The sequence below is a fragment of the Symphodus melops genome (assembly GCF_947650265.1).
Source record: "Symphodus melops genome assembly, chromosome: 16".
Classification (NCBI taxonomy): domain Eukaryota; kingdom Metazoa; phylum Chordata; class Actinopteri; order Labriformes; family Labridae; genus Symphodus; species Symphodus melops.
The window spans coordinates 8,991,619-9,012,084 of NC_136706.1; the positions used below are offsets into that span (position 1 = coordinate 8,991,619).

Sequence of the window (20,466 nt, forward strand, 5' to 3'; positions counted from 1 at the left end):
CGATGATAGTGCAACTGGGACATCTGCCATTAAACTGTACATTTTGTTTTTAAGCCACATACATTCATGTGTGGGTGTACAGGCAAAACAAGGCTGAAAAGTGAAATATTCCATATTTTTCATTTCATTCAAAATGTCACATACCGATTATGTATAAACAAATACTTACTGAAGGCTATAAGAACAACTGTGAACTAATAAATGCAGCCCTTGGTCTCCTATGGCCTTTTCTAAAAGTTGACTTGATGACTCTAGAGAGGTCTTTTGAGCATGCTTGAGGTCAGATTTCTCTCTGGAGACAGAATACTCCAACCTCCAGGAGAGAGGATAACATTTCCAGAATCAGTTCACAGGTTCAAAAATAGTTTTAAATTGATAAAGAGACCGGGTGTAACACAATGAGAACTTGTCAACGTGTCACTCCCATGTGAAATAAAAAAGCCCAATGTCATCCAGCAATCCACCTTCCCTATGAATCTATGTTGCACAGAAGAATGGGATCTTATGGAAATGTAAAGGAATCTGTGTTAGGCTTAAAGGCTTTGGGGAAAGGTGTGATGGCTGGTGAACCAATAATTCAAATGACAGAGAATGGCAAACGTGCTGTAGCCCATAGGATGAATGCAGTCTGAGCAAAAGTACACACTGAAGCACTTTTTACATGTGGATTGCAAGGCAGTTTGGTAACCAACCTCTGGGTTAACTCCACCTCTGTACCTTTATATTGAACACAGTAACAGCATAATATTGGTCCATTGTGGAATTATGCCGAAGCTTCACACAGCCTAGAAAGAAGCAGACACAATGGATATTCCTTAATGGATATGTCAAGAGGGTTATTGTCAAATCTATTTATGCTGAAATTGGTCTTGATGTCTGCGAAGCAGCACACAGTGATGACATCTAGAAATAATTTATAACTCCGACAAACGATGAAGGCTTCAATAACAAGCCTGATGTGAAAAGGAAAGCTGGAGTGAGAACAGATCTGTGTGGTAGAATTTAAGGGGTTCAGAGGAAGTATGGTGTAGTAGGACTACTTACAAACTGTGTTTAAGTGTATGATAAATATTTATACTCTGTTACTTCCCTCCTCTTGAGTGCTTGTAGAAGTTTCCAGGTTTAGTTTTTCGGTATCAGTTTAAATCCTACATCCTTTCGGATACCCAAGCTGGTCTCTGTCCTTTAAGGAATAATATTTTCTTTTCTTTTCTCAAAGGTGGTCTGATGGAACACGTGTGCGGAAACCCCCCTATGGTCCAACATTATACATGTAAATGTTTGCGAGTCACTGCCTCTTCTACTCTTACCTTAGACAGGTCAGGACCTGAACAGAGGACAGCAGAGCCCACAAACACTGGCCCATTAGAGTAAATCACAGGGTTTGCACAAGGAAAAGGACAATGATTGACAGGTGAGTGCCTGTGGGGCGATCTTTGGTTGGTTGCCACGGGGATTTGGCCTGGCCTACTGACATTTTCTCTCCCCATGGGTAACCTTAATGAAAATACACTTCCTGTTTCAGTGGGCAATGGAGTGTGGTTACTCCTTGACAATCCTGACTTCACTCATAACTTCACTTTATGCACCATTTTGAGCAAGAGGAAGCAATCAGCTGTTTCTTGACAAGGTGACCTAGCGAGCCGTTGTTTGTGCAGTGCCTTCACTTCACCTATTAAGTGGAACTGGGCCTTAAATCAACACAAGTCAGTGACATTTACTTGGTTTGATGGGTTGGAAAGGTGGATACTGGATCTCCGTATTATGCCAGAGTCAAGACATTTGAGCTAAATTACATTTGAAGACACAGTCATTTTCAGTAGTCCAAAACAGAAAATGTCATAAATTATGAGCTTAATAACATACGTTTCTGTCCCTGTGGATTCACAGAACCACTTGTGAAACCATTGAATTTGTCTCTGGCTGCTGTCCCAGCTGTCCAAACTCATCTAAATTATTTTCTCTGGATGACAGAGTGCGAAGTAAAGAGCTTTGTGCTTCCTGGCTTTCTTCTCGGTAAAGCCAATGGACTTAATCACGCTAGCTGGGCCTCTTCCCTGCCGAGCATCAATGACTCGTTACCCATGATAACACGGCAGGACCCCAGCCTGACTGAGGAGACGCCGGAATTAAAATCCAGACTCCATGGAAACAGGCTCAGCAGCCCACAGTGCGGTGTCACCTCTGAACTCTTGTCTTTCTCTTTGGGGCTGTGACAAGTGGAGATGGAGATGGTGGGCATAGTGGAAGAAAAGATGAAGGGACAATAAAGCTGCGTCCTTTCACAAAGGAGATTTGAGTCCACTTTATGAGCCTGCAGTATGAAAAGAGGCCACTGTTACTTCTGTAGAGGCTATTAAAAGGTTGATGAAAGAGCTTCATGGAGGTATTCAAAAAGAAAGATCTGTGGTGAGTTGATAGAAAGTCGCCCATATCAGGCTTGAACCTTATCACTCCACATATGGAAGGCTCACGACAACAGTGCCAATATTCAGCAAAACAACATGAACTTGAGTGACATCTAGCTTTTAAACCACAGATCTACAACGGTTATGAGCTGAGTTGAGACCAGTGATGATTAAAAACAACTGAGCCAAAGAAAGATAGTCAGAGCCTTTCAGGTATTCAGCGTAACGACATGGAATCACATGTGATACTTCTTTCATTTAACAGTAGTATAGGAGAAATATTAGCAAACAGTTTTAAGCATCACAGCACACGTAAACACACTAAGCACAGAAATTGAGCCTCTCCTGCCAAATCTTTTCCTCTCCTTTCTATCCTAGAATATTCTCCATAGTAACATTGTCCTTCTGCTCTTGATTAAGTATGTATCAAATATTCATGGCTATAGGGACGTGTAACAATGACTTTTAGGGAGCCTGGTGAGTGTCTAATGTATTCAGACCATACAAGATGTTCAGATGCCTGAATCCTTGTGCTATTTCAGAAACCTCTCTCAGTATTTCAGCACTCCAACACCAATGATGTGATCTTAATGGCTGCAAAGAGAGCCAAAATAAATGCCTGTTGCTTGTTTTCTTTGTGTGTGACTGTGTGTCAGTGGGTATCTGTGCACCAGAAAATCAATGATTCAAGTCTGAATAACCTTTTGAAAAATGAAGAGTGGATACCTCTGACTCAACTCCAAACATATATATATATATATATATTAAAAAAAACCTCAGACTTCTCTGATAGATCATGTTTCATGTTCTGTGATTAAAAAAACTGCTGCATCAACACGCGCAATCCTGATTATACGGCATCACTTTCAGTTTTCATGGCAACAGCCCCCGCACAAAGTCAACACAGGCTTTGAACCACTTAAATAGATTCACACAGTGTCATTAGTGTGGTAAACCATCGTGAAAATCTGTGATGTTCATTGTCTGGAATCTGGGAAGACAAAGAGGGAGGACAAGCAGATCCTGAATAACATCAAATAGTGCAGTTCCACTTTGTAATCTGAGATCAAATCTAATTGTGACCGACTTACTTTGATTCTTTTCCTTTGAGATACTGTGAGAGCTTATCGTCAAAAAGCAGCAGCAACGTTTTTGACAGTAGAGCTAACCTGTCTGAGGAAGAGCAAGTTGGCTCGAGACGCCACTTAATAAATCCTTCAAACGGGAGCATCTTGGCATCCCTTGTTTTGCTTTTATTAATTATTCCTGATGTACTTTTATTACTTGTTCTTGATGTACTTTTATTATTCATTCTTGATTTGCTTTTATTACTTATTCTTGTTTTTTGGATCCAGCACCCAATAAGTGATGCTTGTGTCTTTGTTGATTTTTCATTAATAGCTAAGCTTGACAATAAATGTATCTAATACTGAAATCAAACCAGAATTGTCACAAATGTTTCATATATATTAGTTATATACCATTTTGTGTTTATTGTTATACAGTGTTAAAATCAGTCTGTGTGTGTGCACATACCAATGTACATATTTTATCAGAGGGATCACATGGATTTAATTGATTTTGATCTGTTTTTATCAGAGTGTTCAGCAATGACAAAGGAAAAGATTTATTTCCTAAAGCTGGTAAAAGGCATTTTTCTTTCTTTTTGAGATGTTTTGACACTGGCAAGAACCCTCCCTGGACAGTTATTCCGGGAAAGTTGAACGATTTTGGTGTGAGGTTGTGTCTTTTTTTGGGAGTTAAATAAAAGTAGTCAGTTGTGATTCTTTCTGCCAGCTAGTGAGCAATCATCACACTATTCACCGTATAGAATAAATGAAAAGAATATTTACAGAGCTCTGTTGACTTGCGGTTGGCATGTAATCATGTACGCCCATACGTTATTGCATGGATATACACATAATGTATAATATGCATTATGTCTTTTACATGGAAGAACAGCTTTGGAACAGTGCCACATAGCATCCGTCACATACAGTCCCTGTGATTTAACAAAAGTGCTGTTAGACTATGGAAGTTTATGGCTCAACCACAGTCTGCCACCACAATCCTGCCAGCCTCTGACTTGCCAGGCAAAAGCCTGTAAAGGAACCACACAGTGAACTGACAGCCCACTGGAGGCCTGACAGCAACCCACTGGATTCAGCCCTGAAAAACCTCAACATCTCCTCTCCCTCAGCCTTCAGCCTTTCTCATCCTCTTTTTTTTTTTTTTTTCAGTGTAAGAGTGGGTGATATATGACAGAGCTTTCCTTCATAACGGCTGCTACATATTTCATATGTAACCACAGACTAAGCCCATCTGCTTTTTCCAAGGCTTTTCTCTGACGGGCTTGTGTGAGAAAAGGCCTGACAAACACAGATGAAAAAGCAGCATTCAGTTTTGTCCCTTTTCCCACTGAGGGAGCTGTGTTGGAGTTGGGAAAAAAAGAGGAAAACCCACTTGTGGAGTGGAACTGTTGTCTTTTTCTTTTGGCCATGAGGTAAGTGTGGCTAATTAAAGGCGCTGAAAAAGTGCCACAGTCAACACAAAATCTAGTTTGCAGGAAAAGCAAACAGACAAAATAATAGGGGGTCTTAGTCAGAATAGAGAAAATGGTGAATCTGGGAAAACGGGAAGAGCTGAACTGCATAAACAGTAGATTATACAAACAAAGTGAAAATGGCCCCTGGTTTTCGATATAGAAGTGCCTTAAACCTACACTATTTAATGACCCGCAAGTGGGACTTCACTGATTGCAAAACCATGTGTGGACCAACAGAAGATGAGGACGCTGCTCCTCAGATGATGAGTGACCTCAGTAAACTTTTTCTCATGAGTTTATGGTCTAAATCCAGAGGCGCTGCTTGTCAACTTAATCCAAAGAATTAGCTCAAAATGTTGCAAAGTTTGCAATGACAGTCGGAAACCTCCTTAACGGGGGTCCCATCTGACAGCGCTCACTCATGGGAAGTTAGAATCAGATTTGTTTTTCTATTGCCAAGAACTTTTACATTTACAAGAAATTTGTCTCGGTGTATTGGTGCAACAAAACAGTTAACATGGTAAATAAGGCTATAAAAACATAGCCATGGTCAAAATCCCTAGTTTTTAGTGTCCCTCAATATTGCTTATGTTTATTTTGTAATAAAATAATTAATAAAAAGATTCCAATTAGGGGAGTCAATCCAGTATACTTTCAACACGGTTACCAGGGCAACATCTTTGATATTACCCGACTAAACAAAAAAGGAAACAATTCTTGCAAACGATATAAATGTTGACAAGCCATCTGTTAACCCTTCCATTGCATCGAGATCGCTCCAGAAACTTCATATCTCATACCATGACTGGACTCCAGCAGAGCCTTTAATCGCTGCACTGAGCCCATCAAGGGATCTCACACAGACAGGCAAAATCACAAACACTATACAGCTGTTACACTAAAGCCTGGATTGTGTGTGGAGAGCCTGTCGAGAGCCGGTCCCAAACTTTTTCGTTCATTTAGCCTGTCAGCACTTTCAGCAGGGATAAATGCTGTGCAGTTCCACTCACTTAACTCAGCTTTTCCAGGTCAATCACAAGCCTTTACACAGTTCAGTCCCTACACCCCGAACTAAAGAAATATATAAAAAAAACACTAAAGCACCCCCCCCATACACACACACACACACACACACACACACACACACACACACACACACACACACTCACCCCGTCAAACCACTCTTTCATCCTCTATTTATGTTCCTGCAATCTCAACTGAGCCTTTTCAAACGTAGCTCGAACAGTGTTGGACTGCAGGGCAGGGAGGAAGTGGAGCAGGGAGGAGATACAGGCTGAGTGAAGGTATAACAGGGACACAACTGCTGTTTGTATTCGTTTTCCCCTCTGTAGATACTTAGACTTTTTTTTTTCTCTCTGAACAAACTGAAGTTACTGGCTGCACGGGAAATCAGGAAAAACCGAAAGTGCAGGCTGTGGAGGGGAAAATGTCCTTATCTGTGCACTGGACTGTCAGATTTATCCAGTCTTAAGGCATTGCAACTTTTGAAATTTAAAACTGTGGCACGTCCTGCAGTCACTAAGTTTGAACTTTTTCAAAGTGGCGTAAAGTGACTAAACCAATATAGAAAATTATGCTAACAATAACAACAATGCTTCATATACAGTCATGCAGGGCTTCAACATTTTAGACACTTGGTGAATACTTGACACAAAAACTCATTAGAAAGCTAAGCTTATGGGTGTCTGTAAAGCTCGGCGGTTAAAGCGTGGGCAAATGTAGAGAGGCTATAGTCCCTCAGGTTTGAATCCAACCTCGGCCCTTTGCTGCATGTCATCCCCCACTCTCCTCAGTACTTCCTGTCTTTCTTCAGCTGTCCTATCCAAAGAAGGCAACAATGCCACTTGTGACTTAACATTACTTTACACAATTACTTAAAACATAGGAGAAATCTTGATTGTCTAATATGCTTCTGCTTTTTTGGAAATGGCTCTGTAATGTCTCAGACGTGTTTTTGTTTTGTCTGTTCAAATAAAGCCAATCAAAATATTTGTGGGATAAAGAATCCCTCATTAATGACAGGAATATTTCAGTAGAAATAATCCACAAACATGTATTGTGCATGAACGTCTTTTCAAGTTCATGGAAATTGAGGCATGTATAATTTGCTTGACTTAATACATGTACATGTAAATCAGATCACATCTGTCTCTAGAAAGCAGTAAACATTTATATTGGCCCTTTTCTTTTCAAACAAACGTGTAATTATGCTCAAAACTTGCTCAGTTAAATGCATTTAGGAGCTTACCTCGGCCGCCGGGATGCCTTCAGGTGGGCGACATTGCAGCAGCACCTCCTGCTCGAGGGACACCTCCTTTCCAAGAGGTTCCTGGTCAAAGGTTTTCCTCAAGTCTACAACAAACAGACAGCACGCACTTGATTAAAATCTGGCAGATGAGAGGACTGTTTTTATCATCAAAAGAAAATGCAGGCTAACCCATCAATAATAATTGCCTCTGTGCAAAACAAATAGCAACAGAGATTAATGCTTTATTTTCTATCTCCCTTTACCGTCAGCACACAGATAAATGACTGGATGAGATGGAAAGATAGTCAGGGAGAAGGGGATCACGCGCCCTTCAATGAAAAACCAATATTTTTGTGGTGTGGGAGCCCTGATGGAGCAGTGCAGGGCAGGGATAGTGGAGCTGACAGAGCAGGATTACTGAGGGTGTCATGCTACACTGGAACCCCAAAGCCCATTAGACATATATCATCACCTTCTACACACACACACACACACACACACACACACGAGCGATGCAGGGAGGGAGGGAGGTTCATGCACAAGAACAGAGGAAAGACTGAAGAGGACTTACAGGGGAGTAAATTGTTCTACTTGGAGCTTTTGGAATAAGTGAAGCATCAAATCTACAATCAAACCTCCAAACTTTGTTCACAATGTTTCCATAGTCTTTGCAATATTCCTGCCAAGTACACTCTTGCCAATTTGCTGACACATCCAATCTGAAGCAGTAACTACATTCACCACAGCATGCTCTGAAATAACATGTTTTACCACGTACAACAATTCAACACAAATTTGAGCGTTATGATCAGACGTTGCAATAAGTCATGTGATGTATAAGTACATGTGCACACACTCGAGCTCCTTCATGCAGCCTGTAATCAAAAAAAGAGTTACATCGAGCCAGCCCTGATGGAAAGGCAATGACTGAAAAGTAAAGTTTCACTAAATTAGTGGTGATATACTGAACAAACCAAAAGGCTTGTGTGAGAAAAACACAATATCATTTCATTTATCAAATCTAAAAACAATACAGTTAGGCTGCAATATTTGAAAAAAGAGTTTAAAATCCATCCTACGTCCATATATGTAAACACTTCTGATACCAGCATATCTAATCTGGACCCTTTAAGAATGCACCAGTCTATGGAAACAACCAGGGAATGACAGGAGTTATATGATGCACTCAGCTTAAAGGACATGATATGTCTTCTTTCTATGGGTGTTGTAAATATATGAACTTATATGGACACATTTGGTGTGTACAAAGATATATTTATAGCTCTAGAATAGCTTCAATTATAATCACAATCTTTATTGTAATGGTGGTGTCAGAAATAACACACACAACTGAAATCACTTACTGCACTTCGATGTTTAGGTAGATGACAGTTTGTGAATAAATTACACAATGAACCAGCGATTAAGAGTCATCACTAACATGAGATTTAGATAGCAGTTAAATTGAGACGTTTTTTTTCTTTATTGTTGCTCACTTGCTACAACACGAGGAAACGTTTTCCTTAAAGAGAGTAAGTATGTGCTACACCGTGCAGCTAACAGTTTACACCCTCCAGGAGAAACTCAATCATGTTCCTATTACAGAATACATGATGAGGCTACCCCCACAAGCCCTAAAGAATACCTATAGTCATTTTAAGGTTCATTCTTTAAGTGGAAAAATGAAGCTTAAAATAACAGATTCTCTAAGAGCCTGTGTCCCAATTCAACCTGAGCGTTTGTGTCTTCAGGGAAGGATCCGGCTGAACTCTGCAAATTTCTCTGTATTATGAAACGCTGAATGGTTGACTCTTGAATTGAAAGCAATTCCCGTAAACGTCTGGTATGAAATTAAAAAAGGAGAATGACTGGAGGGGAATACGCAGCTTTGTGGAGTTTGATCCGAGGACAAATGGCTTCTCTTAAGATGGAGAGGAAAGACAGGTAGCAAAACACGTTTCAAAGTCAGGAGCCTGTTGTTTGAAGATGTGAGAGTTGTTTTATTGTGGCTCTGATGTCAAAACTATGATGTTAGTTTAGATCTTAGTTCAAATGTCATCAGAGGAAGGATAAAAGTTTCCCTTCATGACAGGTGAGGAGGAGAATCTGACACTCCTTCTTTTACACTGTGACAAACTTTGTGATGTTAACTACAGTACAACACGCACTGCAGTCATATTCAATCATTAAACCAGGATCTTATCAGAAATACTCCCATCTGAGACTCAATGGACCTCATTCACTAACAGTGTGTACACACGTTTGAAGCACAAATCATATTTATAAAAATGTATTATTTATTTTTTCCTGTCTTTGATTTACTAGCCTGAAAAAATAACACTACCGAGAGGCAGCATATACAATATCTAGGCTTAAATCTTCAATTAATTAAAACAGTACATCAGTCCAAAGTGTGCGACATTGAAACGTGAAGGAAAGTTACAGGCAGACTGCGACACAGCCAAAAAGCTCAAGTCCAGTCTGTAATAAGGCAAATAGGCCTTCATAGTTTAGGATTTTAGGTGGAAACAGGGGCAGCCAATCAGGTTTTCAGGGGCCCATACCACCCATTACCAGCTCTCTGTAGAGTAAGAGTAGCAGATATGTGTAATATTTTCCCACTCATATAACCAACTAAATCTACTGTCGTGAAGAACATAAAAATCACACCATGGACTCGATAATCCTACGAAGAATGGTATAGGCCGGTGTTTGTGATTTCCTGTGAAATATGTATGCCTTTATTACTCATACTTGTTGTAGAACTTAACTACAGCTTGTTAAATTAAAATTAAACACCCACTGCTTGTTTTGTTTTTTTCCATCGTGATTTGCAAACCCACGGCATAACTCTCGGTGACACACAGTAAGTAGCATGAGAGTGATTATTCTGCACTGTATATTTTACTGGCTGCGGGTTTAAATTGTGCCGCCCCTGTAGAGTCTCTCCTTTCCTTGTTCCTCGTAACCTCTGAACGTTACACTGTGGGACGCTGAAGGGTGTGGGAGCAGCTGAGTCGACATTCCTGTGGGAGTCACACCATTCCCTCCTCGGGCAGACAAACACTTCCAGACTCACTCGCCCTCATGAAGATACACATGTGACTACAATAACCTCAAGTGGGTGAGTTTGGATACTTGTCATGTCAAATTACACCAGTGTCACAGCTCAAGAACCATTGACTTCCTTGCTGAGTAAATCATTAGGTAGGAGAGACAAATTACAACATCTATTGAGATTAGCATTGGTGAGTCTAGTTAGAGTCACTCGTAATAAAAAAAAGTACTTGTCTACATAATTACAAGACTGCAAAAATCAATGTTCAGATTTCCCCATAAATATTTTTCCCAACAACCTTGTTAAAGGCAATTCAGTTGTTTTGAATCATTTATTTGATTAGCTTCTGTGCGCAAACTTTTACTGCCTCTCTTTTGCCAGCCATCGCTGCGCCTCTAAAATAAAAGGCAATCCAAATGCTTTTTTTTAAGGTTACAAGAAGAACAGGCAATCACATGAAATGTTTGCTTGCATCTATACAACCCTGACAATACTCTCAGCCTGTTTTTGCGTGTGTGAAAGCCACTTCTTCAACACAACACAGCAACCCTTTTAACTCACCAGTGCTGGCTATGACTCACCAACTAAATAAACTGTGTGTTTAGATGGTGGGAGAGTAGAGGAAAAACAAGCCCAGTTTTCCATTAGCCTAACGGGATCTAGAGTCTGGCTCCTGCCTGGAGAGAGAAAAAGAGAGAGAAAGCCCTGCAGAGGGGCTAATTCATTCAGCAGAAGCTAATGGGAGGGGAAGAGGGGGTCCATTGTGATTTGAGGGATGGGTTAGCGTTGGAAGGCTGCTCATCATGGGCGATTATAGGAGGTGGAGCAGCGGGATTGGGGGCTCGACGGGAGACGGAGAGGAATAATTCTGATTCACGGGGCTAGTGTAAAAAGGGAAGTAATGAGAGGAGCTGGTGGTGTTTCAAATCCATTGGAATCAAACAAGAACTGTACGAGGAACAAGAGGAAGCTGTTAAAAAGAGAAAGATATTAGAGCAAGGTGAAATATAAACTGAGATGGCAGGTATTTGAATGGTAAGTGCTTTTAAAGTGACTAGATCAGGTGAAAATGGCCGCATACACTGCTGTTGTACAGTGGGGATGAAATCATTCTGACAGTGGCACCGAGCCACAAACAAAAAGTGATGGTGATATTCCTTTTCCAGCCGTAACCATCAGTGATAACAATATATTTGATGCAAGTGGGTGTTGCATTTTTTTTGTCTTTTGTCTGTTTGCCACAAAGCAAAAATAGTATAGCATGGCAGGGAAATGTCACTCACAGCGCCTCCATATGACTTTGTCAGGAGTTGAACGTGTGATGTTACTATTTAAGAAGTCCCTTCAGGTGGAATTTTGACAACAAGTGTAAGCAGTTGTGTTATGTAATGTGATGCAGAAGCCTTGATGTCACTGCCATACTCTTACTTTTGTCATCATTTCTCCGGGGTTTCATTATGGTTTTTCACAGTTTAGAGTGGCACATCCATTTGGGAACAGTTTAAAATGAGCCCAAACTTTTGAAGCAGCAGAATGTTTCTCATTACTTGGAAACAAGTGCATTGTGCTTTTTTTTTTTTTGTAGGCGGACATACACACAGGCTGTGAACAAATGAGGACCACCTACAGGAAAAAAAAACAAAAAAAACACGCTGGCATAAACATGTGCTGTGGCCTCTCTAGTCTGTATACACTTTTACATCCCTCTGTTTCTGCAGGCTTTTTACCAACTGGAGTTCGAAGAGACACTTGAGTCCCTCGTTAGCTAAACATTTTCTTCGCTGCTTCTATCGCTCGAGAATCTATAGATCTGTCATGACAAACACGTCAGTCCTAGAGACCCAGTTCCTCAGCAGTTGAGAGGTTTTTGTTTGGAGAGGAATACAAAGATTATAGAGAGAGATAAAGAGCGAGTGAGTAATGGGAGGATTTGTGGAGAGAGGATACTCACAGGCGATGCGAACATGGGCTTTGCGGCTCTTGGTGGTCCCAGCGGAGCTCCAGGCCACACACTGACACCAGAAGTCCTCAGGGCCAAACAGCTCTTCCACCTGCTGCCGGGTGATCTCTATGCTGGCCTCTCGCACTACCAGACCTGTAGGAAAAGAAGTAAAAGGAAGTAGAGAGGAGAAAGGAGAGGAAGTGAAGGAGAAAAACAGAACATATTAGCGGATTGTTTCACCGGGGACAAATCGATGCAAATATCAGTATTAGATCACTTAAAAAAACCCATACAATTTACATCAGTCACATGCAATGCTCAGACACTGTGTGTGTGTGTTTGTGTTTTTGAGTGTGCGTGTGTGCTTTTGTGTGTGTTACTTTGGCACCAATTCTACATCCAAATCTTTGAGCTGTTTGGGCCCGGGCCCTGTGGGGGAGGATTCTCGGCGTCATGGCTAACACAATCCTGTTTGCTAACTCCTCTGATTACTGCTCATCTGGGTGCCAGGACCCAAACAAACAAAACGTCCCCAAAACAAATGCCTCTACCCACAGCTGCCCCTCTAGAGCAGATTACGTTGCTCCAAAAGTATGTGCGTGCCCAGTGTATGTGTATGTATGAGAGGCTATGAATGGGGTGCATGCATATATGTATGTATTATGGGGAGCAGAAGCATTCATTGAAGATACAGATTCTTCCAATGCAATCTCGTGCCACCTTCAAGTTTAATCATTTTGATTAAACGGGAGAAAGGACACGTTTAATCATTTACTGCAAAAAAAAAAAAGCTGATATTTTGGGAATAATACTACGGTTAAACTCTCAAATATAAGGGATGATAGTTCATATTTAAAAATGATGATCTATATATTTTCAGCCAGCCATTATGCAAACAGGCAGAAGGTTCATATACAAAAATAATATACATATTATATATCATTATAATAATACAAAAAAGCTCCTTAAAACAATATTGAGACTCCAGGAAGAGCAGCCACTGTTTAACACAGACGCTTAAATAAGCAAAGAAATAAACACAAGTTCCGATCCTGTCATTAAAATTAAACAACACTGCAGACTCGTCAGGGTTTCACCCACTCTTTGATTTTTCATTTTTGGTGCTGACTTGCTTCATAGCTGCGTTCATTGTTGGCTGACAGAATGACATAAACAAAGAGATTTCTGATGCAGTTGTAATTGATCAAATTGATTGATCAAAGTTTTTGAGGTGATTAAACAGTTGTTGTACTGACTGTTAGATGCCAAGATATATAGATGGCACTGCCAAAAATATTTATCAAGGGTTTTAACATTTCTTCCCACATGACTATGCAAATGAGTCAAAAAGCTGAGTCATTTCATTTGCTATGAATCGTTTATATAAAGTGGGATTTTATTCTGTACTTAGTGCACATGATGAGGCTTGTGTCTCTTGACCGGACACAAATTCAAACAGCCCAGCTGGGCAATTGTGAATGTAGCCTTGTAAAAAAAAAACACCCAAACACACCAAAACCAATTTAAGCTTATCCACAAGAAGGTTATAGTAAGTTGGCTAAATTAAAACATTACACTCAGCTTTTCCTAAGTACTGAAAATTAGCCAGTAAACTATTCATTGAGGTGTTTGTTCCGGCAAGTTGTCAGGAAAGAAGAAGGCACATGTAGAAGAAGGAAACTAAAGGCAACTACATTATGAACACACAGGTACTGCAGCTAGTCACGAGCAAGCTAACATTGAATAATAGGCGCACACTGCAAAAAACATTTCATCAATATGCATCAGAAACTTTCACCTGCTAATAATACGATCCCCAATTGTCTCTATCACAGACTTTTATGCTGCCCAACATACGTTTTGAAGGTTTGCTGCTGCTAAAATTGCCCACTGGAACATAATAAACAATTGTTAGAGGGAAGACAGGCTCTGAATAAAGCTTTTTGTTAAAAAAGAAAAAAGAAAAAGATTTTTTTAATTTTCAACCTCGCTTCCCTCAGAGATACAATATAGTGTTTAAATAGAAGCTTTTGTTTTATTTTAGGCTATCCTTCCCTCATGGATTAAGTGTGCTGTTGATGTCACATATCACGTAGGCCTACTGCCTTGAAAATGTCACAAATATGTGAGTCATCGGGCCTCCCTTGTTTAGTCAGTCAGTAACCTAATCTTTTCCCCAAATCTAATCATTAAATGGTGATACACTACCTGCTGAATTCGAGATAAATAGGGACAATTTGAGACCTACTGAGAACCCTTTATGTAATCTAAAAAGACTTTTGGGGGGGGTTATCAGTAAAGCTGTTCCAAATAAGAATGAGAATCAAACCGTTTCTGCCAATGGGACTAAAGTCTTGTCCCACTTTGCTTTTGTGGATAATACCATTTTAGTTTTGGTTTTCTGAACAGTCATAATTTTCACAAAGGTTCAGAATCTGTTCTGCAGTTCAAGTGAGTTTATACAAAGGGGGTCTGAATTTCTAGCTGAATAAAAAATGCAGAGAGTCTGGGTGGTGAAAAAAAACTAACATGCCATTTTACTTCAGGTTCAGTGCGTTCTTACTGCCTTCTTGTTCTGGCACACACACACACACACACACACACACACACTAAGCACACACACACACACAAGCACACACACACTAAGCACACACATGCACACACACACACACACACACTAAGCACAGTGACATCCTACACAGAAGCTTAGCTCTCATGTAAAATTTACACTGTGTGCCAGGAGGCAGACGAACAGCCGTGTGTGCGAATTTGCTTCCATTGTGGGTTTGCTCACACACATTTGTGTGCCTGTGGTTGTCTTGTGTCTCCTTCATGCCGATGTCTCTTTTCATAGGTGATGTGTGCTATAAGAATGACATTGTCAAAGATTGATGTGGGAACACAACATACAGACTTGCAGAGTAAAAATCAATATTGAAAACAATAAGCAGATATGAATTCTCCAAGGGTATAAAGCATGTCCTGGATCAGTTAATTCTTTTTGTTTCTGCTCTAGACTTTTATAGAAGGTTCCAGAGCGTTGAATTGTGTGTCAGATGTAAGAATAAACCCTCCGCAGCGTAAGACAGGAGACAATGACGCACCCTATAAGTCTACTTTAGGAGTCATTCATGACTTCATAGACATTACCGAAGCAGGATTAAACTCTTGCGTGTTGCACTTGAACACATCAGAGGGTTCACTCTAGCAAAAGATTGGGGCCCTGATCTGAGTATACTGACCTCATCCAGTGACCTCATGTTTGCTCAGCTAGCAGCTCACTGTATAGCATTACAATGCCAACAACAAAACAGATCACACTCAAGTTGCAATCAAGAAGTGCAAAGAAATTGTGTCCCTTGTCAGGAGCAGCACTGAGGGGCTACTTCACACTGGTCTATGTGGCCATTAACTGGAAGAGAAATGACTCTACAATAGGTCCCATTAATAGCCGGCTGAAGCATGGCTCCTCATTGGAGATGATTCATTATTAATGTGGTCATTAAAGTGAGCGAGCCTAGCTCTTTAGCGTTAGCACCAGCTAGCATTATCGATCAGTCCAGTCAGGCATAGAAGGAGGCATTGGTCATTGAAGGAGACCTGAAAGAGGAGGGTAGGGGCTAAGTGCTCTGATTATCTGGCTATATGAAGAGCACTGCTGTTTGATCCTCTACCCATACCTCACAGAGAGTGACAAGCTGTCTCTAGAGTATATCACTCTAGCTAGGGGTTTCTACTTATAATTAATTTGATGCTCATTTGCTCAGATCAATGTTCCTTTTGTTCACAATAGAATATAACCTGCTCTCAACACTGGCAGTAAATGTTACAGTGTTCAGAGAACAGTAGGAGGAGTGAATTAAGCTAAGTCATCACTGTGGAGGTGGCCATTAGTAGAACAATTTCTATCTTCAAAGCGTTGTTTCATTGTTGCCTCCTGCCAAGTATCATTTTTGTGCATATTAACATAAGGTTAGGAATGTTTTTGGTATCATAGCAACTCATGTTCATATGTTAACATAAAGGTCTGTCCTTTTATCGAAGGCATGAAGAGCCCAAAAACAATCCTGAAAAACAGTCTACTTTTAATAAATATGTCCATACATTAAAACCCAACATATACTGTATACTACCAATAAGGACTCAATCGTTTGGTTTATTCCCACTGTAACTTGATGCTGATAGAAAGTTCATTGAAATCTTCGGCACAAGCCGATTGTTGACAAGACTATGACTTGATTCAAAGAGCCAAACGCTTATTTTACACAAACAAAGTTTGCAGTTTCCTATGCATTCATTTGAGCCCCTAAGTTCTCTAAAGTTTGTCTAACATGAGGATAAAGATGGGAAGATGGGAATTCAGCGAATTAACAAAATAAACAAAAACATTAGAAGTTTCTTCCCAACTCTCTCTATTTGTCTGTTGCGCCCTTTGAACTCATTTAGCAAGATCATTGTGAAAGCACTCCTGGACATGAAATCAAGACTCAGAGACAAGATAAGAGGAAAAAATGAAGAGACACAGGAGTTAGGGGGGCAGAGAGGGAATGATCCAATTTCTTCAGGCTACACTATCAGTGCTATTGACCAGGCCAGTTTCTATCTGTGCTCCTTTTCTGTCAATCTGGGGAAATCAGAGAGCAATGGAGTGGGTAGCGAGAGGCTGCACACACATCCACATTCTGGGCTCTGGTGGTGATGAGTGTGTGTGTGGGGGGCACAAGAGCATAAATGAATGAATATCTGTGCAGTAAATAGCCTGTGGATACGGCTGCTGTGAGTGGGTGCATGTGTGATGTGTGGGTTGTTTTCTGTGTTGATGCTTTCAGCGCAAAACCTTCTGACACAAAGGCCAAGAGCCACTGCTACCTCCGCCCTCTTCTTTGTCATAATCAGAACCATGAAACACATCCTCAGATGTGTGTATTTCTTCCTAAAGTACATAAGGTCAAAATGAAAGGAGTTCAAGCCGAGATTCAGGTTGGTTGTCAACATATCTTTCAGTTTTGTTCAAACTACAACACTCTTTCATATCTACTTTTATGCAGTTTCTGCAACAATCGTCTGTTTTGACAGGAAAACAGAACCTATTCGGCTATATTTCAAATACAATATGTAGCACACATGCCTTAAAATTCATGTTAAAGGGAGGTAGCAGCTGCTGCCATGTCCATGCGCAAGCATTCAGACATGTGTGAGGCATAACAGTGGGATGAAAAGGGTAAATGTGAAGTGATTGGTACCTGTGGGCGACAGAAAGAACTCAATTTCCAATAGAGCAGCTGAATGCAGCCAATCAGTGCTGGGCTGTTTGTGTGTAATGGCTCCCTTGCCTTTGGGGGCTGAATTCTGCTGAAAAACAACCCTGCTGGAGCTCTGCTGCCTTTACTTCCTTCTCGATGGTACAAACATGTACATAAACACACACCTACACACCCCAAAAGCACACATAGCACAAAAGTGGAGATGCTGGAACGCCAATAGAGGAAAGATCCTTGAGAGGCTCAGAGTCAAGTGTTTCCTGCAGAGAGACTTTGCAACTCGTCCATCAAATGAAACTTTGAATACATTTTTGGGGGAATGTGTGTTCGTATGTTTTCAATCAAGCCTACCTCCTTTATTGTTTTTGATTTGCTATCTAAATGTATGACAGTAGTTATGCTAGTTATCTGTGAGAGGTGATCTTTTTACACTGTACAGAAATTAGGGGATGGAAGATTTGGGCATATGAAGATGATTCTGCATCTTACGTCATGTTTTATAAATTCAACTAAAGCAATTAGCTAAGAAGCTATCTTGGTCATTCTTTAGGTTTGATCACTAATCCCATGTATCCATCTTCAGGAGGGTATTTACCCCAGATGTGCTCTTCTTAAATCAATCAATCAATCAATCATAAAGCAGTTTCACTTAAGAAATCAGAGTTTCTCAAATGCTCTTTGATGAGCGCAGGATATCAGACAGCTCTATGAGCTATGTGGTAGGCTTGTCCTTTGGTCAAATAATCCATAGAGATCTTATTTCTCTGCTGAAACAAACCTACCATGTTATTTGTACACTCAACACAAATCACAACGTTAGTTTCAGAGTCCTTTTAAAAGTGTATTCTCTGATGGTCTCAGAGGGTTGGTGTTGCCTTAAAATGAAAAAAATAATAAAACAAAATTTGAAAGTGAGCACGGAAAAGCAGAAAAAGCTTAAAGGGGTAAGTGATGCTTGCTATTTTGATATTAAAGGGATACTTCACCCATTTACATGAAGCTGTGTATCATTAGAAACATGGTAGTAGTGTTGAATGGTCATGAATCCAACCCTCATTTTGCCCTGAGATGAGACAAATATGTTTTTCTTTGCCTGGAAGTTTTCTTCATGTGATGCAATATGACGCTTTTTGCATCACATGAAGAAAACTGTCAAGCAAAGAAAAACACATTTTTCTCGTCTCAGGGCAAAATGAGGGCTGGATTCACGACCATTCAACGCTACTACCATGTTTCTAATGATACACAGCTTCATGTAAATGGGTGAAGTATCCCTTTAAAAAAACAATAATATTATGGGGCAATGGTACACTAGCGGTTTGTGTGCATGCCCCATGTACAGAGGCTCCGGTTAGGATCTGACCTGTGGCTCCTTCCCATCTCTCCCCAATTTTAAACTTTATCCACTGTTCTATCTCTAAACTAAAGGCATAAAAAAGCCCCCCAAATATGGCTGATCTGATTCCTAACAAAACTGCTTTAAGTTCACTAAAGTCATTCAGTATAAATTGCAGTAGTATTGTCAATGTTAAAGACATTATTTTAATTACATGGAGGGAATCTGAAGCATATTTTCATCTGAGATTCATTTTCAAAGGTAAATAAGTTACATACAATTCTAGTGTTCACATGATAGGACTGTTAAGGTGTCTGTTTGAATGTGCATGGAGCTGATTGGTGTACTGACCAGAGGTCTCATCGACGCGCTCTTCCACCGTGTGATCCTTCTGATGAACCCACTCACTGTTGCACTTGAAGTAGATCTGGGTGGCCGGAGTGGCTTTGCAGTACAGATTGACCGGCTTGTTCTTCACTATGTAGGCCTCCTCTGGCTCCATCAGAAACACAGGCAGCGGCTCTGGGGGGTCTGATGGGAAGGTTTCAGGCAGCTCCCCGAGACCAATAAAGTCATCGTCCACTGTGGAGAGGGAAAGAGAGAGAGAGCGGGTGAGATAAAGGGACAGATGAAAGCAGGGAGGAAAAGTCGCAGAAAAAGATAGAACAGATGGGTCGGGAGAGAAAGAAAAGCAGACAAGAGACAGAGGGACAGTGTATTATAACCACACTCTTTGGATGGGGATTATCCGTTTGCACAGCACACAGTGAAATCCCTATCATTTGATATTTTTGACTGTTTACACAAGTGTATTTTAGAGCACAGGAAATTCTGGTATTCCTCTCGGGCAATAAGGCTGCGTAGATTTACAGAAACTGGGCCTTGCTTGGTCTAACCACAACCGGCTACTGCTGAGCAACGAGAGAGAGAGCCAGATAATGAGAAGCAGAGTTCAGAGGTTGGCTCTGAGGAACAGAAGTTATAAGCTGATCTCTCTCTCTTGCTTTGCTTTTGTCTCTCTCTCACACACGAGCTTACAGATGCATGCTCACACACATGCAGCACATCTAATGACCTCAGGCTTTTGGCCCAGTTTGTGCCATTCCTCGGATACTTCTGCAGTAGACAGATACGCTTCCCTGTAATTACAACTCCCTTTCATCTCCCTGTCTTAAATCACATACACACAACTGCACTCCCTCACACACAAACACGCACACAGAACTTCACAAGCACACAAATACACAGGCGCGCGCACACACAGCCACGAGCGAGCACGGCTAACTTTCGAGCTCTTTGAAGAGAGCATCGCTATTCGCCACCCCATTTGTCACCTCCAGAACTCTTCTATTCTTACCATCGAACCGGTAGACATCAATTATTCACAAGTGTGAAAGAAAGAAAGCAGAGTAACAGAGGGCGAGATACAGTGGGAAACAGAAGGTGAGATCGAGAGCGAGGGGGAACAGTAACTCAGCCAGACAGACAAAGATTGAGACATTGAAATGGAAGCCGGGCAGACATATAGCAGAGGAGCGCAGAAACAGGAAGGCAGACTGTTTGGATAACAAAAGAGTTTATCAGCCCATCAGTAATTCTTCCGTGTCCCTCCTTCCATCTAACCGCCTCCCTTCACCTCGTACTGTG

At 40.8% G+C, this 20,466-nt stretch overlaps 1 protein-coding gene across 2 annotated transcripts in view; it reads right to left on the bottom strand.

Moving 5' to 3' along the window:
- The window catches only part of unc5cb (unc-5 netrin receptor Cb), a 110,076-nt gene that overhangs the window by 26,671 nt on the left and 62,939 nt on the right, over window positions 1-20,466 (bottom strand). For both annotated transcript variants that reach the window (XM_079364366.1, XM_079364365.1), the window contains exons 2-4: window positions 19,171-19,401; window positions 12,232-12,375; window positions 7,223-7,326 (exon numbers count right to left, since the gene is read on the bottom strand). In XM_079364366.1, coding sequence (XP_079220492.1) covers window positions 7,223-7,326; window positions 12,232-12,375; window positions 19,171-19,401 — 479 coding nt within the window. The remainder of the gene's footprint in view (window positions 1-7,222; window positions 7,327-12,231; window positions 12,376-19,170; window positions 19,402-20,466) is intronic.